The sequence below is a fragment of the Neophocaena asiaeorientalis genome, unplaced genomic scaffold (genome assembly GCF_003031525.2).
Source record: "Neophocaena asiaeorientalis asiaeorientalis breed wild unplaced genomic scaffold, Neophocaena_asiaeorientalis_V1.1 scaffold1040, whole genome shotgun sequence".
NCBI classification, from domain to species: domain Eukaryota; kingdom Metazoa; phylum Chordata; class Mammalia; order Artiodactyla; family Phocoenidae; genus Neophocaena; species Neophocaena asiaeorientalis.
In genome coordinates, this window is record NW_020171694.1 from 4,751 (window position 1) to 32,080 (window position 27,330).

General features: G+C 45.8%; 1 protein-coding gene across 6 annotated transcripts; it reads left to right on the forward strand.

Moving 5' to 3' along the window:
* PATL2 (PAT1 homolog 2) lies at nucleotides 1-24,841 on the forward strand. Of its 6 annotated transcripts, XM_024742360.1 has the most exons (17): nucleotides 1-476; nucleotides 9,245-9,609; nucleotides 14,794-14,857; nucleotides 15,735-15,825; nucleotides 16,430-16,647; nucleotides 17,266-17,346; nucleotides 18,053-18,195; nucleotides 18,707-18,778; nucleotides 19,010-19,151; nucleotides 20,427-20,547; nucleotides 20,645-20,742; nucleotides 20,956-21,009; nucleotides 21,110-21,237; nucleotides 21,377-21,536; nucleotides 22,042-22,182; nucleotides 22,845-22,942; nucleotides 23,509-23,728. In XM_024742360.1, exons 4-17 carry the CDS (start codon nucleotides 15,783-15,785, stop codon nucleotides 23,660-23,662), a joined length of 1,653 nt encoding a protein of 550 aa, XP_024598128.1. In that variant the 5' UTR covers nucleotides 1-476; nucleotides 9,245-9,609; nucleotides 14,794-14,857; nucleotides 15,735-15,782; the 3' UTR covers nucleotides 23,663-23,728. The 6 variants fall into 6 exon arrangements, with proteins under 6 accessions (XP_024598128.1, XP_024600341.1, XP_024597450.1 ...); XM_024744573.1 differs by lacking the exons at nucleotides 14,794-14,857; nucleotides 23,509-23,728 and adding an exon at nucleotides 24,617-24,841; XM_024741682.1 differs by lacking the exon at nucleotides 14,794-14,857.
* Nucleotides 24,842-27,330: the final 2,489 nt, after the last annotated feature.

Consider the following 27,330-nt stretch of genomic DNA (forward strand, 5'->3'; position numbering starts at 1 on the left):
TTGAACCGGGTGGTTTCGCTGTCTGTACATCGGCGCCCTCTTATCAGGAGTGCGCGTCCAAGCTTGGGGCGCGGGCCGCCCACCCGAGAGCTTCAGTCTGGAGGAACCTTCGCTTTTCGGAACAGCATCAGAAACGCTAAGGCACTTGCTCCCCAGGCATGCCCCAGCGAGTTAGGAGCCTAGAACCTGGTTTTCGATCGTGAAAACTGAAGCCCAGAAAAATTAATGAGAGTAAGGACAGAGATTGAATGGTACTGGGCAGAATCAGAACTTGTGTTCACAATTACAGCCCGGAAGTACGCTGTAGGGCTTTGGGATTCTTTGGGCAAGAAAAGTCGTCCAGAAACCTCGAGGCCTCATGAGGACAGCTCAGAGAACCGTCCAGAGTGAAGGAGGACCTGCTTGCTTCCTGAGTCCCTTCAGGGAAAAACCCTGTGTGGAGAAAGTCTGGCCTGTATCTTGCCTCTGTAGTTTAGGTAATTTTCTTTGTTTTGTTGATTTGTGGGGAAATGACCCCTGATAGTAAAAGGTAAAAGCAGTAACTGCTTAGAGCGTTATACTTTACCGAGCCCTTGAGGAACATCATTCCCTGCAAATTACCACACTAGAATGGTGCTTGGCATGGAGTACATACTTGGTAAACTGACTGAATGAGTGAATGGATGGATGGATGGAAGGATGGATGGATGGACCTACGAATGAAAGAACGAATGAACATGCGAGGGAATACGTGAGTAAACATTAGGATGTAGGAATTACCCCGTTACATTTTTATGGATATGAAAACAAAGGGTAAGTGTTAGTTTTCAGATGGGCCTGATTCATTTGTCATTCGTGCTTCAGACACTTGGAAGATAGAGGACTGGGCAATTTTAGTGAGAATTTGGACACGAAAACAAAGGCTAAGTGTTAGATTTCAGACTGCCTGATTCATTTGTCATTCGTGCTTCAGACACTTGGAAGATAGAGGACTGGGCAATTTTAGTGAGAATTTGGGTTGCATCTGCTGTGGGCCCAGCCAAAGAAGTTAGGCCTACTGACTCTTAAGAGCCTGTCAGTATTAGACTCCTTAAGGAAACCTCCACTCCAGAGATACCATAAAAAGATGCTGACATCAACTGGTGGCTGAGAACAGGGATCTTTTCTGAGTGGAACACTCAGAAGAGGAAGTGAACCATGGGGAGGGGGAGGGGCAGAGATCTTGGAAATCACCCTGGTTTTTACTTGAAGGGTGTTGGGTGGTGCTTCCCCAAAGAGCTCAACCAATGTCATCTGGATTTCTTTTACATGTTTGTAGAGGTTTCAACTATCCCTACTGTGGTGTTTGTGTCTAAACTAGAAAAAGGATACTCTCTGCAGACCTAATGAAAGGAGATAATGGCACGGAGAGAGCCCCAGGGAGCACAGAGGGAGTGTTCAGTAATGATTAAGAAGTGTACTATGATTATTGATGCTAGTTACCTATTTTTTCTATCAGCTCTTTATAACTCTCTCGAAATGAAAGAATAATGGTTAGGCATAAAGTTATGAGTAAAGACACTCCTGTCCCTCCCTTTTGTTTGTTTGTTTGTTGTTAACTCATTTAAGGGTCTTAACGCAAGAATGTTAGTGTTGAATTGTTTTCTAGTGCCTTGGGAGCATAGGAAGAGACAGGGCTGGTGGTCACCTCTATATTCTTTGTTTACCACATCACAGACAAATACTGGAGTACTTAAAATTCTTAAAAGATAGAATCTGATCTATTCACTTGGAAAACCAGTTTTTAAAACACTTTTAAAAAAAAAAACAGTGAAGACAGAAAATTATATTTTTTCAGGTTTTTTTTAAAAAGGAGACCACTGTTTGCCTAGGAGGGCAAACTTCTGGAAATGTACAAACATGACCTTTTAACAGTGTTATCTCCCATTCCTGGGATGAATGACAGATTTTTTTTTTTTTGGCCTAATGACTTTTCTAAAAAACTTTTGTACAATAAATGTTATTCATAATAGTAAATATTTTCTGAATGTGGAAGAACTGGGACTTCATACACTCTTTTTGGGAATGGAAAATGGTACAACTACTTTGAAAAACAGTTTCAGTTTTTTAAAAAGTTAAACATATGCTGGCCATATGATCCAACCATTCCACTCTGGGTATTTACCCAAGAGAAAATGAAAGTGTATTTTCATGATGAGGACTTGTACAAAACTGTTCAAAGCAGCTTTATTGGTAACAGCCAGAAATTGGAAACAATCCAAACTTCCATCAACAGGCGAATGGATGAACAAACTGTGACAGCTATCCATACGATGCAATACTATCAGCAATAAATAAGGCATGGAGGCTCCCCTAGTGGCGCAGTGGTTGAGGATCTGCCTGCCAATGCAGGCGGCACAAGTTCGAGCCCTGGTCTGGGAAGATCCCACATGCCGCGGGGCAACTAGGTCCATGAGCCACAACTACTGAGCCTGCGTGTCTGGAGCCTGTGCTCCGCAACAAGAGAGACCGCGACAGTGAGAGGCCCGTGAACTGCGATGAAGAGTGGCCCCTGCTCGCCGCAACTAGAGAAAGCCTTCGCACAGAAACGAAGACCCAACACAGCCAAAAATAAATTAATAAATTTTAAAAAATCATTGAATAGACAAGGCATGAACTATTGGTACACAGAATAATGGATGAAATAATGAGGCTGAAGGAAAAAAGCAAGACAAAGAAAGAGTACGTGCTGTATGATTCTTTTTATTTAAAACTCTAGAAAAAGCAGACTAATCTATGTAACAGATGGTTGGTTTCCAGAGGGTGGAGGGAGCACCAGGAGCCTAAGGACACTTTATCCATTATCTTGAGTATGATGATGATTTCTCAAGTATACACATGTAGTAGAACTTATTAAAGTGTATACTTTAAGTGTAATTTATCATATGTCAATTACACCTCAGGAAAGCTCCTTTAAAACAAAAATAACCTAATAAGACTCCGCGCTTCCAGTGCAGGGGGCATGGGTTCAACCCCTGGGCAGGGAAGTTCCACATGTGGCGTGGTGCGGCCAAAAACAAAAAAAAAAACACAAAAAAACCTAAAAGCACAGGTACCTATATCTTTGTTAGGCCATGGAAGAATGAAGTCCTTGAACAGAAAGAAAAAGAAGGATACTGAAGTGGGGAGAAAATAGGAATAGGTTAAAGCTCAAATGATTTGCGTTGCACCTCAGTGGATCTCAGTCAGCACTTTTTTGGGGGTGAACTCATCAGACAGCCAGAAAATCCAGGCCCCCTGGAAGGAGAGGTAAAAGCACACGTAGGGCATTTGTGCCTGGGCTCTTTCAAATGTTATGTCGCTAATCAAAGTATGGTACATGCATCACAACATCAGCAACACCTTGGAGCTCTTAGAGATGGAGACACTCGGGCCCATCCTAGACCTGCTAAATCAGAGCCTGCATTTTAGCAACATCCCAGGTGAGTCATATACACATTAAAGTTTGTGAAGCTGCTGACCCAAACCACAACAATCCAGAAGGTAGGTCGTACTTTCTTTTACAGATAAAGAGACAGTTTCAGAGAATTAAGATGCTCGTCCACGTTAGCTCTGTGCTATGATTCAAATGCTGGTCCATGTGATTCGAAAGGCCTCGTAATGTCCACTAGACAACCACTTCTGAGAAGGGGTTCGTGGGAAACGGTTCGTTGGGTGGCTTGGATCAGGGCAACGATTAAAAGCATATGAGAAGGTGCAGACAAGCAGGAACAACAAAAACTACCAATATATGGTAGTTTTTATTTAACTCACATTTGTTTTTGTCTGCCCACAGAAATAATATATGCATGTGGTAGAAAATTGGAACAATCAAAAACCTATAAGGGGCTTCTCTGGTGGTGCAGTTGTTGAGAGTCTGCCTGCCGATGAAGGAGACACGGGTTCGTGCCCCGGTCCGGGAAGATCCCACATGCCATGGAGCGGCTGGGCCCGTGAGCCATGGCCGCTGAGCCTGCGCGTCCGGAGCCTTTGCTCCGCTCGGGAGGCCCGTGTACCGCAAAAAAAACAGAAGAAGACAAACAAAAACTATAGGGAATTCCCTGATGATCCAGTGGTTAGGACTCCGAGCTTCCACTGCAGGGGCCCAGGGGTTGATCCCTGGTTGGGGAACTAAGATCCCACAAGCTGCACAGCGTGACCAAAATAAATAAATACAATTTTTTTTAAATTAAAAATAAATTAAAAATACGAAAAACTATAAAGAGGAAATTTAAAACCACAGTGACCCTTCAATCCAGAGAGAACTCTCGTTAAATGGTTTAATTTAATGAGTCTGAAGGTGGTTGCCTGCTCAGAAGTCCATCCTGAAAGCATGTCTCTGTGTATAACTGAGTCACTTTGCTGTGCAGCGGGGATTGGCGCAGCGTTGTAAATCAACTATGCTTCAGTTAGAAAAATAGAATAATTTTTAAAAAATACGAAAAACTATAAAGAGGAAATTTAAAACCACAATGACCCTTCAACCCAGAGAGAACTATCGTTAAATGGTTTAATTTAATGAGTCTGAAGGTGGTTGCCTGCTCAGAAGTCCATCCTGAAAGCATGTCTCTGTGTATAACTGAGTCACTTTGCTGTGCAGCGGGGATTGGCGCAGCGTTGTAAATCAACTATGCTTCAGTTAGAAAAATAGAATTAACAGAAAAGTCAGTCCTGGTTAGATCTGTTTGGGGGCTGGCAATCCTCAGTCTTCTGTGTTAAATTCCATTGAATACAGCCAATGTCAGTTGAGTGCAGGCTTTGTGGCAAATGGAAATACTGTAAGGATAAATCAGAAGATTCCAGACTGCCAACCAGGAGAATCCAATCTAGAGTTCAAATCAGCCCAATAATTAATTTATTAGCAGCCACCTAAGGTGTTCATGCCGACTGAATTCTTAGATTTGTGCTGTTACATAACAGGAAACAGACCCAAAGGAAATGGGACACAGAGGGGAGCCGTTTTGTTTCCTGATAGTTACGAAGTCAGACTCCATACAAAGGAGGGAAAAAACCTCACAAGATCCCGGGAAGGCAAGTACTATTCTCACTAATTGAGGGAGAGTATGTGGGACGCCTAAAGTTGAGACAGGTGAAGTATCTTGTTGGTGAGGAATCTCTGCCTCACAGGCTTGTGTGTAACCACCACGCTCTTCCAATTGTCAGGGTGATTTTATTGGGAAAACCACACAGACTTGGTATAAAATAAATCAAGCAGTACAGAACTATAAACAGTAGTAACCACAGTGTTTCAAGCACTTTTTATTTTTAATTACAATTCTGATACATGAATGTATGTCTGTTGCAAAAATACAAACAGGTCTACTGAGTGAAAGTGAAAGTTGCCTTCCTGTGTCTCTTCCCATCTCACTGTCCTCTCCTCAGGAAACATTGTTAAGTTTTGGTGCCTATCCCTTCATGGATATATATTGTATATAGTTTGGAAGGTGAGGAATTTTAAAATTATAACTATAGAGACTGCTATTATTATGTGTTAAGAACTCAGTGCTCACTAAAAGCATAAAGGGAGTTAGAGGTAGCATTGATCCTCAGGTTGGATGGAGAGAGCGTTAGGGAAATGCTGAAGCCAAGACCCGCTGACACTGTGGGGACAACAGGACAATCCCAGGAGCCAAGGATCGGGCACCGTCCCTGGGGAATGCTACGCCCAGTGACTTAAGTTACTGGCACAGCCTCCTTTCATGGGTGTTTTCCTCTCATAGGTCCTTGGGTCTGCATCTCAGAACCTACTTAAAACTGCAGAATTCCTACTTGGATTTTCTATCCTGCCTTGGATTCTATTCAGCACTATTAAAAACAAAGACTCTCCTTCAAATGCCCTTTTTCCCTTTTGGCAAATTCCTGTAAGCCTCACCTTCTCACTTTCCACATTGCTTGGCTGACACTTGCCTCTGGCCAATTGCAGTGTGTGGTCCTTTCTGGCTGTCCCCTGCTATGCTGAAGCTGCATCAGATCCTTTCCTCTCTACTCTCTGGTGTCTTGGACCTTTCTAAACTCTTCTCCTAAAAGAGGACTGTGAAGAAACCAGTGCCTTGAGAGTTGAGTGGGTGAGGTAGGCTCCACCATCTCCCCGAAGAAGCCAGGCTATGAACGGTGGGGTGCGGCTCAGAGAGAATTCATTCAGCATTTATTGGGGGCAAGGGAGATTCCACAAAATTTGGATCATTCTATAAATACTTACTGAACTTGCTTATTTCCATTTCATAATATATCATCGATACTATCCATGTCGTTATGTACAGAGCTGCCTACTTATCATTAACAATATTATACTTTTCTCCTTACCACACCTTGTGGTAGGGAGACTAATGCCTCCCCCCCTTCCCCCCTCCCCCCAAAAAAGGATGTTCATAGCCTAATTCCTGGAACCTGTGAATATGTTACCTTACATGGCATAAAGGGCTTTGCAGGTGTGATTAAGGTTAGGGACCTTGAGATGGGGAGATTATCAGAAATGATTGGGGTCCGCCCAGTGTAACCACATAGGACTTAACAGCAGAGAACTTTGGGACTTCCCTGGTGGTCCAGTGGTTAGGACTCTGAGCTTCCACCGCAGGGGGCACCAGTTTGATCCATGGTTGGGGAACTAGGATCCTGCATGCCTCGCTGAGTGGTAAAAAAAAAAAAAGCAGAGAACTTTCCTGACTGTGGTCAGAGGGAGATGTGACTACAGAAGTACGATCAGGGAGATGCAGCATGCTGGTTTTGCAGATGAAGGAGGGAGCATGAGTCAAGGAATGTAGGCAACTTCTAGAAGGTGGGAAAGGTAAGGACATGGAATCTCCCATAGTCTGCAGAAAGGAAAGCAGCCCTGCCTTAATTTTAAGCCCAGGAGACTTGTGTTGGACTTCTGACTTACAGAACTGTAGGATGATAAATTGTGTTGTTTGAAGCCATCCGGTTTGTGGTAATTTATAACAGCAGCAAGAAAAAAAGAAACAAACCCCCTTCGTACTGCTGCAGAATCCTACAGTTTTGAGCCTTGGTTGCCAGGAGCCTAGCTTAGTGTAAATATTTGCCTTTTCAATGCTGTCTTTACCTGTCGGTTAACCGGATCTGGCCACACAGCGCATTTTGGGTACTCTCGTGTGAGGGAGGGCTATCATCAGCTCAGCAGCTGAGGGGGGAGGAGTTTTGCTGGAGCCTGGCTTGGTCAGGAGCCTTGGTCCTCCCCCTCCTACCACTGCCCCGACTGAGCTGGGTCAGCCCCAGTGATGTGGCCCTGACATTTCTGGACTATTTCTCTGACACCACGCACCCAGTGGGCCAAACCACTTCTGCTGTACCTGCTGTTGCCAGTGCTGAGCAGGGAAGGAGAGTAAGGAGAGGAGCCCTCTAGTCCCCACGACAAAGGTGTCCCAATGCTTTGGCTTCTTTCTTCTTAGCCTGGCCCCAGCCTATCCATCAGGCCTCAGTGTTCACAGCAATCATTCAGATTCTACAAACCTTTACTATCACCTTGCTAGGTGCTGGGCACTGGGCTCATCTGGGGAAATTATTTTCTCAAGGAGGAAATGTTTAAGATGTTTCACATGTTTACTTTGTTATTTGTTTTTCTTCTGTGAATTTCCTGTTCACAGTCTGTCAGCCAACGTCCCTGATCACTTGGGACAGACACTGCCTGATGTAGCAGAGAAGGAATTTATTTAAAGAATATTGCGGGACTTCCCTGGTGAATCAGGGGTTAAGAATCTTCCTGCCAGTGCAAGGAACACGGGTCAGGAAGATCCCACATGCCGCGGAGCAACTAAGGCTGTGCACCGCAACTACTGAGCCTGCGCTCTGGAGCCCACGAGCCACAACTAAGGAGATGTGACTACAGAAGTACGATCAGGGAGATGCAGCATGCTGGTTTTGCAGATGAAGGAGGGAGCATGAGTCAAGGAATGTAGGCAACTTCTAGAAGGTGGGAAAGGTAAGGACATGGAATCTCCCATAGTCTGCAGAAAGGAAAGCAGCCCTGCCTTAATTTTAAGCCCAGGAGACTTGTGTTGGACTTCTGACTTACAGAACTGTAGGATGATAAATTGTGTTGTTTGAAGCCATCCGGTTTGTGGTAATTTATAACAGCAGCAAGAAAAAAAGAAACAAACCCCCTTCGTACTGCTGCAGAATCCTACAGTTTTGAGCCTTGGTTGCCAGGAGCCTAGCTTAGTGTAAATATTTGCCTTTTCAATGCTGTCTTTACCTGTCGGTTAACCGGATCTGGCCACACAGCGCATTTTGGGTACTCTCGTGTGAGGGAGGGCTATCATCAGCTCAGCAGCTGAGGGGGGAGGAGTTTTGCTGGAGCCTGGCTTGGTCAGGAGCCTTGGTCCTCCCCCTCCTACCACTGCCCCGACTGAGCTGGGTCAGCCCCAGTGATGTGGCCCTGACATTTCTGGACTATTTCTCTGACACCACGCACCCAGTGGGCCAAACCACTTCTGCTGTACCTGCTGTTGCCAGTGCTGAGCAGGGAAGGAGAGTAAGGAGAGGAGCCCTCTAGTCCCCACGACAAAGGTGTCCCAATGCTTTGGCTTCTTTCTTCTTAGCCTGGCCCCAGCCTATCCATCAGGCCTCAGTGTTCACAGCAATCATTCAGATTCTACAAACCTTTACTATCACCTTGCTAGGTGCTGGGCACTGGGCTCATCTGGGGAAATTATTTTCTCAAGGAGGAAATGTTTAAGATGTTTCACATGTTTACTTTGTTATTTGTTTTTCTTCTGTGAATTTCCTGTTCACAGTCTGTCAGCCAACGTCCCTGATCACTTGGGACAGACACTGCCTGATGTAGCAGAGAAGGAATTTATTTAAAGAATATTGCGGGACTTCCCTGGTGAATCAGGGGTTAAGAATCTTCCTGCCAGTGCAAGGAACACGGGTCAGGAAGATCCCACATGCCGCGGAGCAACTAAGGCTGTGCACCGCAACTACTGAGCCTGCGCTCTGGAGCCCACGAGCCACAACTACTGAACCTGCATATCACAACTACTGAAGCCCGTGCTCTGCAACAAGAGAAGTTACCTCAATGAAAAGCCCGCACACCGCAACAAAGAGTAGCCCCCGCTCTACACAACTAGAGAAATCCCGCAGGCTGCAATGAAGACCCAACACAGCCAAAAATAAATTAATTAACTAATTTTAAAAAATAAAAAAATAAAGAATATTGCTAAGCAGAATGTTATCAACTGCTAAGTAAAAGATACACAGAAGTTAATTTTATTATTCTCTCAACTTTTTGTAGGACTGAAAATTTTCAAAATAAAACACTAGGAGGAAGAGGGTACTGAGGCACAGAGGCCCACAAGTGTTCAGAAAGTGATTGCAGCCCAACCTGGATCTCTCCCGTTCTCTGACTATGCTCCCAGCTCTGAGGACAATTGACACCGCTATCTGGAGGTTCTCAGACAACTTGGATGAGTCCACCTCTTCCAACAGGATGGGTGACAAGAGCCAGCCTGCTCCTGAGCTAGCCTCAGCTCTTCTGTACAGTGACTTTCACCTCAGTGGAGATCAACTACCACGTTTCAGATAAAGCAGGAAAAGATATTGATTTTCATCTTGCCTCTCCAGGAATGAAAACCTCAGTTTATGAACAGAGAAAATCAGGTAGAGTACACATGGTGGACACTAAGGTTGGTGAATATACATTCAGCACCATTTCTGAAAGGTGACTCCCTCTGAATTAATCCTGGATAATATGGGGGAACAGGACCAAGCATAGGAGAAAATATATTATAGGCACAGATGATTTGGATATGAAACCAAAAGACATCCTGGAACCATCATCAGAATCAAATCACGGTTAGGCAAATGTAGTCATATCCACATTCTGCTTAGAGCATTTAAAACTCATGATCAAAATTTACAAGGAAGCAACTTCGATAGAGTTGAGTTCTGATCCATAAACAATTTAATGGTCATGGTAGTACTGTCAGCCATTCAGGTTTTATGATAATCCATCTTTTTGAAAATAAGCAGGAAAGTTGAACTTAATACTCCCAACTATTTAACATGAAAAAAAAAAGGGCTTCCCTGGTGGCACAGTGGTTGAGAGTCCGCCTGCCGATGCAGGGAACACGGGTTCGGGTTCGTGCCCCGCTCCGGGAAGATTCCACATGCCGTGGAGTGGCTAGGCCTGTGAGCCATGGCCGCTGAGCCTGCGTGTCCGGAGCCTGTGCTCCGCAACGGGAGAGGCCACAACAGTGAGAGGCCCACGTACCACACACACAAAAAAAAGATGCTGAAAAATGCAATAAACTGTCACTGTCACTAATAGTCTCTTCCAACTTGTTTTCAGGCAGTCTTACGTGTAAAACAAATATAATTTAAATGTGAAAGGAAAATCTTCACTTTTGTCTGTTTATGTAATCTTTTTTTTTTTTTGCGGTACGCGGGCCTCTCACTGTTGTGGCCTCTCCCGTTGCGGAGCACAGGCTCCGGACGTGCAGGCTCAGCGGCCATGGCTCACGGGCCCAGCCGCTCCGTGGCATGTGGGATCTTCCCTGACCGGGGCACGAACCCGTGTCCCCTGCATTAGCAGGCGGACTCCCAACCACTGCGCCACCAGGGAAGCCCCTGTTTATGTAATCTTATTTATTCAATTGTAATTCATTCAATTTTGTGTAACAGAAATATTTTAGGGCTTAGGTATAATTCAATGAAACCCTAAACTGCACTTTCCTAAGGTGAAAATTTTTTCCAAATATTATAGGTGATTTAAATGAATGAACATTGAGACTTCCCTGGTGACGTAGTGGATAAGTCTCCATGCTCCCGATGCAGGGGGCCTAGGTTCGATCCCTAGTCAGGGAACTAGATCCCACATGCATGCTGCAATCAGGAGTTTGCATGCCGCAACTAAGAGACCCACCTGCTGCAATTAAGACCCAGTGCAACCAAATAAATAAATATTAAAAAAATAAAATAAATGAATGAACATTGAAATGAAGAAAGTAGAATTTTTAATAAATAAACAAACAAACATTAAGACTAAATGCAGCACCCAACAATCTCTTTTTAAAAGTTTCTCTTAACCAGGAGTTTCTTTATAGATGTGAGAATTACAGATTAATCACAGAAATTGAATTACGTGATTATAGATTGAATATAGATTTGGAAAACAAAGTCTCAATTTTTCTTTGTCTACATATGCACCTGTCCTATAATGTAAATAGAAGCATTGTTTTGGGAAACAATATCATTTTTGAGATTTTTATAACCAAATATTGCAATTCAACATAAAATATCGGTTAAAAAATAGTAGTTTTATATCCTTAGCCCATATTCCTCAAAGGTCATGGCTTTGGACTAAATATCTGTGTCCCCCCCCCAAATTCATATGTTGAAATCCTATCCCCCAAGGTGATGGTATTAGGAGGAGGGGGCCTCTGGGAGGTGGTTATGTCATGAGGGTGGAGCCCTCATGAATCAGATCAGTACCCTTATAAAAGAAGCCCCAGAGAGTTCCCTTGCCCATCCCTCTTACCATGTGTGGATACAGTGAGAAGGCACCATCTGCGAACCAGAAAGTGGGTTCTCACCAGACACCAAATCTGCTGGCACCTTGATCTTGAACTTCTAGCCTCCCAGAACTGTGAGAAATAAGTTTCTGTTGTTTATAAGCTACCCAGTCTCTGGTATTTGGTTATAGTGGCTCAAATGGATTAAGACACATTTCGATAATTAATTAAAAATACAAAGTCATATTTATTTAAATTAGGACAAATTTTCCTTTTGAAGAAGTGAGAACATGGTAAAAGATTTCTCAGTCTCCACAGGATGCAATGTTCTGTTACAAGATATTCAGCACATAACCAAGGATAAGATTTTAAAAGTAAATGTGAGAGAAAATAGCTCTCTTATTTTTATATTATACATCAACAGTGTTATGTTAATTTTGACATGGGTGCTGATAGGATAATATTGATTACCAGCAGTTGTAAAGGAAATATGGATAAAAGGATCTGGGTTTAACATAAATATCTCTTTTTCTGAGTCCTCAAAATTCAGAAACATTATAGAGAATCTTCACCTAAAAGTCCTTTTAAATAATTTTTAAAGGTAAATATAAGATTACCAGATCAAAATAAAGTTCTTTTGACTTTGTTTATGGCTCTTTGTTTATGGCTTTATTTTTTGACACTCAGAAGCTGGACATTTTTATGTAGGCAAATTCATCAGTCACCCTTCATGGCTTATGGTTTGGGGTCATGGTTAGAAGGGCTTTCTCTACTCACTCCACATTTAAAAAGAAATTTTTACACTATTTTCTTTGTATATTTTTGAGGTTTAATTTTTTTTTTTAATATTTAAAACTTTGCTCCATAAGAATTTACTTTGGTCTCCAGGTTCTGGTAACCACACTCCATTCTCTTGCCTAAAGTGGTTACTACCAACTGTTACTAGTCCCAGGGGACTGTACTATTCTTTACGATTGCACTATATTTTTTCTATACATTTATAAATATCCTTTTATTAAAATTCTATCTTAATAAATTTAATTTTATTAAAATTATCCAATTTCAGTGTCCTATTTATCCCTGCAGAAACCCTGACTTATGTGTGATGTTTTGAAAAGACTAATAAAATATATAGACTCTGGGAAAAAGAAAAGTAGGGGATAATATATAAATAATGTTAGAAGTTAAAAGGGGGACAAAGTACAGGTATAGCATGGATTTGAAAGATACTCTTATACTATGAACAACTTTATGCCAATAAATTTGAAAACTCACACAGGGAATGGACACATTCCTAGAAGATATATAATTGAACAAAACAGCTTCAAAAAGAAATTGAAAACCAGAATAGACTGACAACCATTAAAGAAACTGAAATAATGGATTAAAAATCTCCCCATAAAAGTGGAAGAGTCCTTAGGTGTTTTATTCAGCAAATGTAAACATTTCCTTTTTTTAATATTTATTTAGTTAGTTAGTTGCATGGGGTCTTAGTTGTGGCAAACGGGCTCAGTTGCAGCTCGCCGGCTCCTTAATTGCGGCATGCAGGCTCCTTAGTTGTGGCATGTGAACTCTCAGTTGCGGCATGCATGTGGAATCTAGTTCCCTGACCAGGGATTGAACCCAGGCCCCCTGCATTGGGAGCACAGAGTCTTACCCACTGTGCCACCAGGGAAGTCCCAACCTTTGTAATGTATCTTTTTTTTAAATTGAACTATAGTTGATTTATAATGCTGTGTTAATTTCTTCTGAACAGCAAAGGGATTCAGTTCTATATATATATATATATATATATACACACACACATATTTTTTTATATTCTTTTCCATTATGATTTATCACAGGATACTGCATATAGTTCCCTGTGCTATACAGTTCTAATATATCTTTTATCTGATCCAAAAGTCCTGTTAAGCTGTCTGTACTTCTTATTCTATTATGGGAAGTTCTAAGAGTCCACCAGTAGCATTGGCTCATTCACTGCCTATGCCTCAAGGCTAGCACAGGCTTGGCTTAAACTTAGCACAAACTATGGCAGAAAGCTAGAAAATCTGAAGGATCAGTAGACATATAAGACTTCAAAAGGGGAAGGGACTTTTACAAAAGGCTCTATGTCCCAAGTGAAACTTCAAATAGCCAAGAGAGGGCTGTAATCTTGCAGACTACCCCTAGTCCACCTGCTCTGGTACTAGTTGGTACAAGGAAGTGCCTTCAAAATGAAGTTCTGGGTCTTCCCTGGTGGCGCAGTGGTTGAGAGTCCACCTGCCGATGCAGGAGACATGGGTTCGTGCCCCGGTCCGGGAAGATCCCACATGCCGCGGAGCTGCTGGGCCCGTGAGCCATGGCCGCTGAGCCTGCGCGTCTGGAGCCTGTGCTCCACAACGAGAGGCCACAACAGTGAGAGGCCCGCGTACTGCAAAAAAAAAAAAAAAAAAAAGTTCTGCATACAGCAACTGAATCTCCCCCAACACCTGGTCTCTATAACAACCTGACAAATCACTTCTGGAACCCTGAAAGTCACCATTTGGCCCTTTTTAAAAAAATTAATTTATTTTTATTTTTGGCTGTGTTGGGTCTTCTTTGCTGCACACAGGATTTCTCTAGTTGCCGCGAGTGAGGGCTACTCTTCGTCGCGGTGCTGCAGGCTTCTCACTGCAGTGGCTTCTCTTGTTGCAGAGTACAGGCTCTAGGCATGCAGCCTTCAGTAGCTGTAGCACATGGGCATAGTAGTTGTGGCTCACAGGCTCTAAAGCGCAGGCTCAGTAGTTGTGACGCACAGGCTTAGTCGCTCCGTGGCATGTGGGATCTTCCCAGACCAGGGCTCAAACCCATGTCTCCTGCATTAGCAGACAGATTCTTAACCACTGTGCCACCAGGGAAGCCCACCATTTGGCCATTTTGATAATGATACCAGGGTAAATGATTAGGGAGTTATTGAGAGAAACAGCTGAATAGCATTACCAAAAAGGCCTGAACCCAATTAGATATTTGAAAATAATTTCAATAACTTTCAGGCTATTTCAATTTTTTCCCTCACCCATATGGTTCTACCTACAGCAAAACTTTTGAAAAGAATATTTTTCTTTAGAGGCACCAAGAATCATGGCCCTATAACCATGACAATAGGGCCCTAACTTGCATTTTTAATTTAGAGAATTAGCTTCATTTTTAATTTTATTCAGAAGTTCTGTAAAGCCTGTGTGCTTCAGCTGAACACAGGATGTGGGCACAGAACCCAGAATCGCTGAGGGGCTAGATGAGGCGTAGATGGGTCTCAGGTTTTGCTACCAGCACTCCTGAGGTGCTTGTTTTTGTTTCCTTTTCTTTTTAGTCCTGAGCTTCTGAACCAGTTTTCCACTTACAGCAAGCAGCCAAGAAGATATGGGATTATCTGTGTAACTCATGCAAAAGTGTTTTTACCTCGAAGATCTGGCTTCTATATTCTCAGGGGTCCCTCCTCAGTAGGAGTGCTTAGTAGACTCAAGCTCACGGGACCCAGTGAAGGGCAAGCATCACCAGGTGGACATTAGGGATCCACAAGCACCCTGCCCTGAAGCACTGAGAACTTGGCTGCTCAGTAATTGCCTCAAGATCCACCCAGGGATTTCCTATCCAAGTTAATGGAGCAAAGCTTAGGGATTGAAGAGAAAAGAACCTCGCAAAATTCCTATTAAGGGTGTAGAAAACAGGGATCCTCTTTTTAAATATCTGCTCCCAAATAGGGATCCCAATAAACTGTACTCACAACCATGGATGGATAAAAACGCATTTTAATTCTCTTGCCCTTTCAAGGGTTTTCTTTCTCATGAGTTTGTGTGCTGACATTTCTACCAGGTTGCAGTGGTTGGGGATGCTGGCCCTTTAACAGGGGAACAGGGGAGGGGCTGGGAATCTTAAAGCCAGGGGCAGCCGAGCCTGCCTGGCCCAGGCCGCCATGGCTAAGCTAAGCAGAAAGGATAGCCACAGTCCTGGGGTGGGTGTCGCCACCCAGGCCGCTGTGAGCCCCCGCCCTGTGCACAGACCGAGGCTGGTGGTGACTTCCAATTCCTAGCCCTGCTCCTCTTCTCTGTCCCTTTGCAGGACAGCTCCCTAGAGCTGGGCTAAGTGAGGTCAGAGGGTGGAGGTTTAGGGCAGTCTGAGAGCCCAGGGTCCTGCTCCTTGAGATCTGGGTCAAAACTTTTCTGACAACCTTTTTGGGGGAAGACCTTGGCTGTTTGGGTGCCACGCCATCCTTACCCAGGACACGGTCTCTGGGTCTCTTCCTTTTCCCAGGTTTACCTTCCAGAGGCTGACAATGCTCTCTCGCCAGAGGAAACAGCCATGGAGCAAGTCTGCCAGCCCGAAGAGATGAAATGCCTTAAAGGTAGTATCACCAAGTGGTCTGTGGTATCTGATAAAAGGCCCAGGAGTGCGGCAGTTTGATGGTCTGGTTCAGTGGATAGACATGGGTTTTGGATTCTATGGGTTTGGAGTGATTCCCAGCGACATCATGACAGTGACTGAGATAACTTTTATGGGCCCTGTGTTTTCCTCACCTTCAGAGAAAAATGATCAATACCGGCCTTGTATGGTTGTTGTGAGAATTAAACGAACAGATAGATGTAAAAATCCCTGGCCCACTAAGGTTAAATTGTCACGAGTCAGGGCAGCTGGAACTCGGTTAATCAAAGAGGCACAGAAAGGGCTGTTAGAGGAGGTGAGCAGGTGGAGAAGCCTGTGGTGGGACTAATGAGGCAATGGAAGAGGGGATGAAGAAAGTGAAAGTGATTGGCACCTGCCAGGTTCTGTTTGCTCTAGTGGGGATGGTTAGAGGCGCCCTGGGGTAGTGAGGCTGAGTTGAACTCATAGAACAAGAGAAGATGTTTGAAGATGGTGCTGGACATGGCTTGTGAACAGAAGTGCTACAGAGAAGCATCCTCTCTAGACCAGACCCTTCCCAGCTGAACCCCTGTCTACTTCCTCCTCAGGCACCCACTTAAACCAAAGCCCAGGCAAGTCCTGTGACCCCTTGGCTCTTAAGGAAGCGCTGGTGTGTGCCTCCCAGTTGGAGGAAGAGGAACAAAATGAAGAAGAGAGGGAGGAGGAGCTGGACCCAGATTTAGCCCCTGACCTGGAGGAGGAAGAGGAGGAGGAAGAGAATGATCTCGGGGATCCAGCTGTCCTCAGCGCTGTCCGTAACATCCAGGTAGCACAGCAGGAAGACGTGGGGGAGGGTTGTCCTGAACTGTCTGCATCTCACAGGCTGTGGCTACACATCTCTCTCCTCTTCTTCACCCCTTTCTAGGTGGGCTAACACTTTCTATGTCAGGCTTGAACCCCAGTAAAGACTCTCTCCTTTCTTCCCTCCTTTCTTCTGTCAACTACTTAGTTTCTGATGCTGCCCTCACCTGAATCCAGGTCCTAGCAGGGCCGTGCATCACCTAGAGATGCACGGCCCTGCTCCTGGTGGTGAAAGCGAGTCATCTTTGACCCTGGGCCCCTATGTCTTCCCAGTCCATCCCTGGTCTTTATTCCCTTGGATTCCCCTAGCAGGTGGAGAGACCCAAAGGAGTCCCATGTAGAAATGAAGTTACTCAGACCCTGCTTCAGCTTAACTCCTAAGATGCCAGTCTGGCTTCCCTTCAGTGGAAGGAGAGGGGTCCTGATTGTATTGACTTTGAAACTGAGGGAGGGCCAGGCTGCCACTGTCCTGGGTATTGGAAATGGTTGGTCCTGCTGCTCCCCTCCCCCCATTAACACAGGTGAATGTAGATGATACCACAGGGGCTCATTCCAGCCTGGTGTTTCCTCCCTCTCATTCCAGAAAGGTCTTCTCAGCTCCCCTGGAATCAAGGCCCCTGGTGTTCTGGGGATGTCGCCTGCTTCCTTGCACTTTCTGTGGCAGGTGAGTCACTCCAGTCTCCATCCTGTGAGAAATAGGCTGGGTGTTGAGAAGCATCATGCCGCCTGGGCCTTATTTCCGTTATGTTCACTGTGCCCTTGACCTTGCTCTGGAGATGCAGCGCCCAAAGTGAAGTGTGGGTAGGAAGGGGGAAACGCCCCTTATGCAGGGTAGCTTGGTAAACAACAGAGGTGGTACTGGGACAACTGGCCTTCCTATGAAAAGGACAAACTATTCCATCTTACAGAATATAAGCGGCACTGAGCCTAGTGCTAGAAGGAGCATATGGTCTGGGGTAGAGCAATTGCCAGAAATCCAGCAGCGGGAAGAGAAGGGAACTGCAGACTGAGGAGGGCTTCAGAGGTGTCCGAAAAGAGCTAAGCATGGCCCCAGTGGCTAAAGACAAGATCTGAGTGAACGCTCAGAGAGGAAAGGGCAGGGAGTTGACTCACACACAGTGGGGAAAGCACAGGCCCCCACATTGTCGGGGACCGTGGAGTTGCTCCCTAGGAGGTGAGAGACCTGTTGGAAACAAGAACGGGATCCACAGTCTGGCGTCCTCACAACTGGCTCGAGGGGCCCCAAGATGGCAAAATGTTGAGTGAGGTTATTGAAGGAAAAGGAGACCATAGAGGCAGAAAGGCAGTCAACAGCAAAATCAGGATTGGTGGAGATGCCCTTCTCCCAGACCCTGAAATTCCTCTCCCAGACCCTGGACTACCTGGCACCACTTCCTTTCCGGCCTGCCTTTCCCAGCACCAGCACTGCAGCCCCGCACTTCGGACCTCGACTGCCCTCGCCAGACCCATCTGTCCTCTGCAGCCCGTCAACCTCGTGGCCCCTTAGGCTCAGGTACTGGTTCGGAGTGCCCAGTGTCCCAGGGTCCAGGACAGGCTGAGCTCTTCTCCAGAAGTCTCAGGAGGGTAGGGGCTGAGGAGGCATGGCTGCCCCTCTACCAGCTGCCACAGAAAATACTGAGAGAAACTCACTAAGAGAAGGATGTGGTAGAGTGCAATTCCTTCCCCTCACAGGTAAGGAAATGGAGGCCCAGGGACTATCTGAGGTCAGCCAGGACGACAGAACTGAGAGTAGGACTCAGAAGTCCTGACAACCAGGCCAAATGGTTTTATATTGTGTCAGGATTTCCTGTAGCCAAGTTTCAGGGATAAACCATATCCTGGAGGGGGAGGTAAGCCCTGCTGAGCTAGGGTAGCGATGCTCATGTGGATGACGCTTGGGCAGGGTCCTAAGCAGGTAGGGTCCCTTAGATGTCTGGCTGAGGTTCCCAGAGGCTAAAGGAATGGGGGCGGGGGGCTGAGAGCTTGCTCCCACTCAGCCCAAGTTTCTTTCTACGTCTTCCCAGTCATCTGACCCAGCTCCACCCTCAGCACCAGCGGATCTTGAAGCAACAGCAGCAGCATGGTCGACCACCAAGGTAAAACCAAGAGGAGAAGCAGGATTAAGGGGGGGCCCCCCTGCATGCTGGGGTTTCCCTTGTGACAGAGCACCTCCCCCAAAGCCCCACCAGTTAAGCCTCTCACACCCTGGCCCACCTCTGCACTCTGCTGTCCTCCCCCGACATCCCGCTCCGAGCTCTCCACTCCTTGGGGGAGTTCTCTGTGGCAGGGGTGGGTAGGTCTAAAGGGACACTCCTCCTGGCTTGAAGTCCCCCAGCCAAGAAGCCTTGGTCTCAGCAGCCAGACCCCTGTGCTAACCTCATGACCCGAAAAGAGAAGGACTGGGTGGTAAAAGTGCAGATGGTTCAGCTGCAGAGTGAGAACCCCCGCCTGGATGACTATTACTACCAGGTGAGCCCCAGGGGCTCTGCCCAGCCTCTGACCTTGGCGTCAAATGGGCCTGACTCCGTGGGTCCTCTGAGATTCTCCCTTCCCCTCACAGTGGCCACGTCCCTTCAGGTGGGAGGAATGATTGCTAAAGGATGGGGGTCATATTTCTACACTTGACATCCCAAACTCCTTCCCCTTCTTCTCCTAAATTTCAGCCACATGGGATTAGTTATGATTCCCCAAACACACTCTGAGGTTTCTGTCTCTGTCCTTTGCTGAGAATTTCTCCTATTCAGTCGGCAAATGAGGACTCTTTCATCATTGTACACTTTGGTTTCTCTCAGAAATGACTTGTTTAAAATAAACATTCATCTACTTACTTTTTACTTTTGAAGATCTAAAACACAGGGAACTTTTATAAGTAATGGGATTCAATTTCTTGAATTGAACAAATGCTGGCAGGCTTTTGGACTCCTTTCTGTTTGCTTCCTGTCTGCCCTTTGTCCATGGGTTTTGGGTTGTCTAAGTTGTATTTCAATTTCTCTTCAACCTCCATGAGACCCCTACCGAGGTTTCCACCTTTATCTCCTTCCTATTGACATTACTTTCCTCCTTTACTTCCCACCAGCTTCAAAACCCTCTGCCTTCTGCCAGGATTGCTTGAATGTGATCATCTTCCACTCTTGACTTTTAGACATTGCTGTTCAATGAAGGAGCTGTATTTAAATTCTTGTTTGTCTCTCAGTCAGTGGCTTTATTTTAGTTCTGGATTTCACAGTCTTCCTTAAGATATTAGAGCTGCTGCACAAATCCTCACAAGCGTAGAACTGGCCTAGAGGCCAATTGAAGTAGTGCTCTCTCTGTACTTCAAGCCGCTGATTGGTCTTCGTACCATCAGATAACTGATTTTGGAGAGCACAGGTAGGATCACCAAATTAAAATGGGGAGGGGGAAGGATAGCGGTGTCCCATGTGTAACCTGGAATAAAGATTGCAGGAAGGTTGCAGACCCTGGGACACATTTGCTTCCTGGCTCTCTGCTTTGCTCTCTGCCTTTCCATCAGATCTGGTGGTGGTACTAGCTCTTCAAGTCCTTAGGATGGGGACCCTAAAACAGGTGGCATGAGGTCTAGGGTGCTTTAAGATGCATTATAGTGGCTACTATAAGGCCCTAAGGTGCCAGGAGCATTTCTGGAATGAATGCTGTAGGCAAGGGTATATTAAGAGGTTGCATTGCAGAGCCCTAACTCTAAGTTCAGTCAATGAGTACACATTTGACTAATCCATGGACTCTCAGGAATATTATCAGAAACTAGAGAAGAAGCAGGCAGATGAAGAGCTGCTTGGGCGAAGGAGCAGGTTTGAGTCTTTCAAGCTGGTCACACCTTACATTCAGAAGGCGGAGGCTTATGAGTCAGGTAGGACTGGGGCTGACCTGCTGGGTTGGGGTGGGCAGCCGGGTAGACACAGGTGGAAAGCAGAGGGGCACATGCCCGTCTGACTCCTTCCATGCAGTGGTTCGAATCGAGGGTTCCCTGGGCCAGGTAGCTGTATCAACGTGTTTTAGCCCTCGCCGAGCTATTGATGCTGTGCCCCATGGAACTCAGGAGCAGGTAGGAGCATTATCTTCGTACAGCCTTTTTCTCTCCCCGGTTTTGGAGAAAGGTCTGGAACACTCTCATGCTTGAGTTCAGGTCGTGACCTAAGAGTGAGGAACAAGAGTGATCCGGCTTTGTGGTCTAGCCTTTCCAGATCACGTTCTAGCTCACCTAGGCTTGGGCTGCTGCTGTGGAGGTGTGGCTAACAGCCAGGGACTTTTTCTCTAGGAGACAGGAGCTGCAAGCAGTCACAGGCTTCAGGTGTTGTACCGGATTGAGAAGGTGAGACATCAGCCTTAGCAGTGAATTCCTCACCTCCCTTGAGAACAGGATATACTCACATTGACCCCTTCTTCCTCTCTCCCCACCCTCACATTCCCAGCTGTTCCTTCAGTTACTAGAGATAGAGGAGGGCCAGAAGGATGGGCCCGCACAGCCCTGTGAGCAGCAGAGCAACCAGCTTGAGAAGCTCTTCCAGGCCTTAAAGACCCAGGAACAGAATAATCTGGAGTGAGTGTGGGAGGGTCACACCTCAGCCCAGGAAGGGACGGCTCAGCAAAGACAGTGGCTTAGCTTCTGCCTCTCCTTTCTGGCCTGTGGCCCTTTGCTCTATGCAGATCCCTGCAATGCTCTCCTATGTCACCTGTAGGGAGGCAGCGGATGGCTTCCTGCAGGTGCTCTCTGTGAGGAAGGGAAAAGCCCTAGTGGCCCGGCTGCTCCCCTTTCTGCCCCGAGATCGAACTGTCAGCCTTCTCCTGGCCATCACCCGCCATCTGCCCCTCCTTGTCAAGAGGGATGTGGCTGATCAGGTACTGTGGCATCGAGTGGAGGAGAGGACGGTTCTGTGGATGGGTTAGGAATGTTTACTCCTCCTCCTCTTCCCCTTCCTCCTCCTTCCAATCCCCTCCCCCAGAGAAGCCAGAGAATGTGCTGGGCAGTAAGGAGTGTTGACCCTGCTACCGTCAGGTGAGGGGGTTACAGAACAAACTACCACAAGAACAGCTGATCATCTTCAGGCAAATGAAGAAAGGAAAACTCACAGGCCTATGGTTACACAGGTGTGAATGTGCTCTGGATGTTGAGAAGCTCAGGGCCCCCTGATAAGTGGTGAGCCCCATAGCTACTTTGCTTAGGGAAGGCATCCTAGACAAGTGGGTACTGAAGGACCAGTGTTAGGGATGGAGACACCTGAGTGGTGATAGGCCTGGTAGGTCTGACCTGACCAGAAGGGGCCAGAGGCTGGTGAGCACGGAAAGAGACCAGAGGTGAAGTTGTCGAGGAGTCAGAGAGAGGCCCTTACTGACCTTCTTGCAGGCCCTGCAAACGTTATTTGAACCTCTGGGCAAATGTATCAGCCGCTTGACCTTCCATGAACTCCTCCAAGGACTTCAGGGACTCATGCTGCAACCACCTGGCTCCTCAGAGCGGCCAGTCACTGTGGTGCTGCAGAATCAGGTAACACACGTGGGAGGCTTTTGTCTTTCCACAGGTGGCTCCAGGTACTATCTGGAATGGACCCAGGGTGGGGCTGCTTTTTTAACAAGCTCCCTGATGGTGGTGCTGCTATCACCTCTAGATCAGAAGTCACCAAACATTTTTGATAGTGAATCCCTTTTACCAAAAAACTGCTGAACTATACCACCTGTGTGTGTTTATAAATCATGTACGTGGAACACTATACTTAGGTACATAATAAATACAAGATGAGACTCTAGATGTGCAAGATCTCATATCTTCTAATAACCTAGTGGATTATCTTGTGAACCCCTCTAAAGATCTTTGCCTAAAGGAATGCCTCTTAAAATGGGCTCCACAGCCTACCCACGTCAGATTCCTGGGTCTGTTCCTGATCTATGGTCTCTGATTCCGGGGGTGGAGCCCACAAGTGTGCATTTCATCAACTCCCCAGAGGAATCTTTTGGACTATTCAGAGCAGTGGTTTCCTTGGAAAGGGCTCAGAGTTCTTGGCCAGCCAGTATAAAACTTGATGGGGTTATGGGTGTTGGACTCCATTTGTACCTGTGAACTTGCCCTCTTAGTTGGGAAATAGCAGAGCCAGGGAAGCACTGAATGCCTAGGGTAAACTAACTTTACTCTGGATACTTTATCACTTGCAGTTTGGAATATCTTTGCTCTATGCCCTGCTAAGTCATGGGGAACAGCTGATATCACTGGATTCTTCCCTAGAGGAACCCAGCAGTGACCACACAGCTTGGTAAGATCATAAAAGCCTTCTAAATACTATTTCAGTACCCTTGGGATGTATAGGCTGAGCCAGATGAGATGTTTCCTGAGTGGTTTATTCAAGCACCAGGGAGGAGGTTGGACAGAGAAACAGAGTTGTAGCTGTTCTGCCCTTTTTTTTTTTTTCTATAGTGCCCTAGAGCATTGTCCCCCATGGAAGGCAGTGTAAGGTAGGCTCTTAAAGCTTGTCCCTTTAATTACTCACAGACCTAGGTGTGAATTCTGCTTCTGTTACTTATCAGGAACATAACATTGGGGCACATTATTTTACTTTCCTTAGCCTGTTTCCTCATCTATAAACTAGGGATCTAAGGATAAGGGTACTAACCAGTTAGAGATCTAAAGATTAAATGAGATGGAAGATGTGTGTAAAGCACTAAACATTGCCTGGCACATACCAAATGTGCAAATGTTCTCTCAGTTGCTGGAGGTACAGAGGGTGATAGTGGTGGTAGAAAGACAATAAGAAACCTGGGCCCTGAGCCTATTTCCTGCGTGCATACAAAGATGCTGATGTATTACTTCTCTGCCCTCCAGGACAGACATGGTAGTTCTCACTGCCTGGGAGATAGCTCAGATGCCCACAGCCTCTCTGGCAGAACCCCTGGCCTTCCCCAGCAACCTTCTTCCTCTGTTCTGTCACCATGTGGACAAACAATTGGTACAGCAGCTGGAGGCTAGGATGGAGTAAGTGACTGTGGAAACAAGGTCATAGCCCCCTATTCAAGCCCAGACCAGGTTCTGTCACTTCTCTACTACTTTATTTATTTATGTATTCATTTATTTTTGTAGATGCCCGCAGCCTCTCTGGCAGAACCCCTGGCCTTCCCCAGCAACCTTCTTCCTCTGTTCTGTCACCATGTGGACAAACAATTGGTACAGCAGCTGGAGGCTAGGATGGAGTAAGTGACTGTGGAAACAAGGTCATAGCCCCCTATTCAAGCCCAGACCAGGTTCTGTCACTTCTCTACTACTTTATTTATTTATGTATTCATTTATTTTTGTCTGTGTTGGGTCTTCGTTTCTGTGCGAAGGCTTTCTCTAGTTGTGGCGAGCAGGGACCACTCTTCATCGCGGTGTGCAGGCCTCTCACTGTCGCGGCCTCTCTTGTTGCGGAGCACAGGCTCCAGACGCGCAGGCTCAGTAGTTGTGGCTCACGGGCCCAGTTGCTCCGCGGCCTGTGGGATCTTCCCAGACCAGGGATTGAACCCGTGTCTCCTGCGTTGGTGGGCAGATTCTCAACCACTGCACCACCAGGGAAGCCTTCTACTACTTTTAAATCAAGAGTAGGGAGGATAACTTGCTTTTAGAAGTATTTCTAGACATTGGTACTTACTGAGTAACCAGTCTGCTCCAAGTTAGGGTCGTGGGGCCTGTTTCTTCAGCCAAACCTTTCCATTTATTCCCAGGAACTTTGATTATTTATCATGCTAAGCTATCTGAGGGTAAGAACTAGTTTGAGAAGATGAACTTTTCATTAAAGAAGTATTTGAGGGACAACTCAAATGTAAATAAGATGTAAACACACAAACAACATGTAGGTCATCTCTCAGAACTTACCATCTGCTGGAAAGAGACATATTAATCACATCACACAATATTTTAAAGGGAAGTTGTTCGGAGTTAACACCTCTTCTCTTTGTAGGTTTGCCTTGATCTACTGATCAGGTTGTTCCGGAATACGTATATGTGGGAAGAGTTTAACATCAGACATTAGTTGTGTATGGGTTTTGCCTAAAGCGATCCAGAGAGTCTGAAGACAGTTGTATGCCTTGATATATTGGTGAACCCTGCCCAAAACCTTTTCTTATGCTTCAGAAACTATGAACTATGTGCCTAAAAAGGCATGGCAAAATGAGGTATAATTAAAAAGATAATAGAATGAAGTGTGGCAGTTTGTTTGTAAGTTAAGAAAACGGCTTTCATTATATCTCCTATGTGTGAAGCTTCAAGTGTCCTTAATGTAAGGGACAAGTCCTTGTTATGTCTAACAATAGACCTTGGAAACTGTTCCACTGTTGCCATTTTTTATAAGTAGCCCTAGCTGAGCTAAGAGTGTTTTATATAAATATCTCCTTTGAGATATGGGATGTTTGGTTTACTTTGACAAACAAGGTCATGCACTCATCAAAAAACACAAGAGTCCCTTTTATGAACCAGGTACCATTTTAGGTGGTTGAGAAACAGTGGTGACCAAGGAAAAGCCCCTGCTCTTCTGAAGCTTACATTCTGATTGGACAGGGACTGACAGAAGACATCAAATAGTGATAAATACCACGGTGAAAACAAAACTGGGGGATGAGTGACTGGAGTGGAATGGAAGGCCTGTCAGTAGAGGTTACAATTAAGCTGGAATCAATGACAAGTATTCCATACAGAGGCACTAGTGAGCACAAAGCCCCCAGAGTGAGAATGAACTTGGTGTGTCTCAGGAAAAGAAAGAAGGACAGTGTGACTTAAGTATACAGGTAAGGGGGGGAGGGTGATAAGGTAGGAGAGAGGTAAGCAGAGTACACATCTGTAAGCCATGGTTATTTTTTAAAGTCTGGATTTTTAACTGCTGGGAAGTCAGAATTTTAAACAGGGAAGTGACATAACGTGATTTTGTTTTGAGAAGATCACTCTGACTGCTGATTGTTAGGGCAACAGGATAGAAAGCAGAGAAAAAAATGTTCAGAAGTTCTTTTTCCAAAGCTGGGGCAAGAATTGAAGAGCTTTAGGGAGAGAAAGAGAAGTTTGGAAAAGGTTTTGGAAGTAAGAGTTGACAGACATTGCTGATGGGCTGCATAAGGGTGGTGGTGAAGAATCCAGGATGACTCCCAGGCAGAGTGAATGGTGGGTGCCCTAGACTAACGTGGGGAACACACGAGGAAAAATGCATTGCGAAGGGTTATAATCAACATTTTAGACACTTTAATATGTCCTGTTAGAAATCCAAGTAGATATATCAAGTAGGTGAAGAGCAGTCTGGAGGTGAAGGAAAAGGTCAGGGATAAAGACACAAAAGTGGGAGTATCAGCACACAGATGTATTACAAGTTAGGAGTGAGGAAGAGATGATGTAGGAAGAAAAGCCAACATAGGGGACTGAGGAGGAGTTATCTGAAAAAAATAGGTTGAAAATTACGGAAGTGGTGCTACCAAAGTTGAAAAGAAAGTACTTTAAGAAAGGAGTGTGTGGGCTTCCCTGGTGGCGCAGTGGTTAAGAATCCACCTGCCAAGGCTAGGGGGACACGGGTTCGAGCTCTGGTCCAGGAAGATCCCACACGCAGCAGAGCAGCTAAGCCCATGGGCCACAACTACTGAGCCTGTGTTCTAGAGCCTGCAAGCCACAGCTACTGAGCCCACGTGCCACAACTACTGAAGCCCGCACACCTAGAGCCGGTGCTCCGCAGCAAGAGAAGCCACAGCAGTGAGAAGACCCGGCTCACCGCAACTAAAGAAAGCCCACGCACAGTAACAAAGACCCATGCAGCCAAAAGTTAAATTTATTTTTTAAAAAAGAGTGTGGAATGAGGAGATGTGACAGAGGAGGGAGGCACTGACTACAGAAAGAGTCAATTTGGAATCTTCTGAAAGGGTATCAGAGCAATTGGACAGTAGGTAGTAGTCTCTGTAGGTTAAGGAACGATTTTCTTTTAAAGAGTGATATTACAGCATGCCTGCATGATAATGAAAGCACTGCCATAAAGTGGCCGGGGCGGGGAAGGGTGGAGAGTAATGAAGGCGAAGAAAGTTTACGAAGTCCTACAACAGGAGGAGGATGGGAATCAAAGCACAGACAAAGGAGGTGACCTTTGATAGCTGTGTGACGCCATCTGATTGTGGAAAAGTATGTGTTAAGAAAGGCACTGCTGTCCTTTAGGAGACCATTCCAAAATGCCTACTCCCCACCTCTTCTCGCCCCCTCTGCTGGCCGATCTTGGATTATACCTCCCAGAGGAAAGAGTAGTAGGAAACAGGAACTCTACCACTTCCACCCACCCTGTTCCCCTGGCTGTTACAATGGATATTATTTGATGTCAGCATCAAGTCAGCTCCCTCATCATGGATCGGTCAAATACCAAGGACGTTGCACCACTCAGGGCCTGTAAGCAAAAATAACAGCCCAATAAGAAAAGCGAAGAGTGGCAGGCACAGGCCTCCAATAGATAGGAGGCAGCAAGGGTAAGAAAGCAAAGGGTAATGCTACAGAGTGAGAACAGCTGCTACAGCCACCTTAAGCCGCTAATGGAGGCCCTCAACTCTCAGCAAACCGTGGGCTAGAAACAAAGGCAGCTGTGGCTTTGCTGGAGTGGGTGGTGCGGAGAACTTAACCGGGCAGACTACGTCAGCGTATATCTCCCCGCGGGAGTCACGA

Bases quoted from the DNA above. Each gene is read 5' to 3' on its own strand.
- PATL2 (XM_024741682.1), top strand. The intron at 21,010-21,109 runs GTGAGACATCAG...TCACATTCCCAG, and splicing joins TGTTGTACCGGATTGAGAAG to CTGTTCCTTCAGTTACTAGA. The intron at 22,943-23,508 runs GTAAGATCATAA...TCTGCCCTCCAG, and splicing joins AGCAGTGACCACACAGCTTG to GACAGACATGGTAGTTCTCA.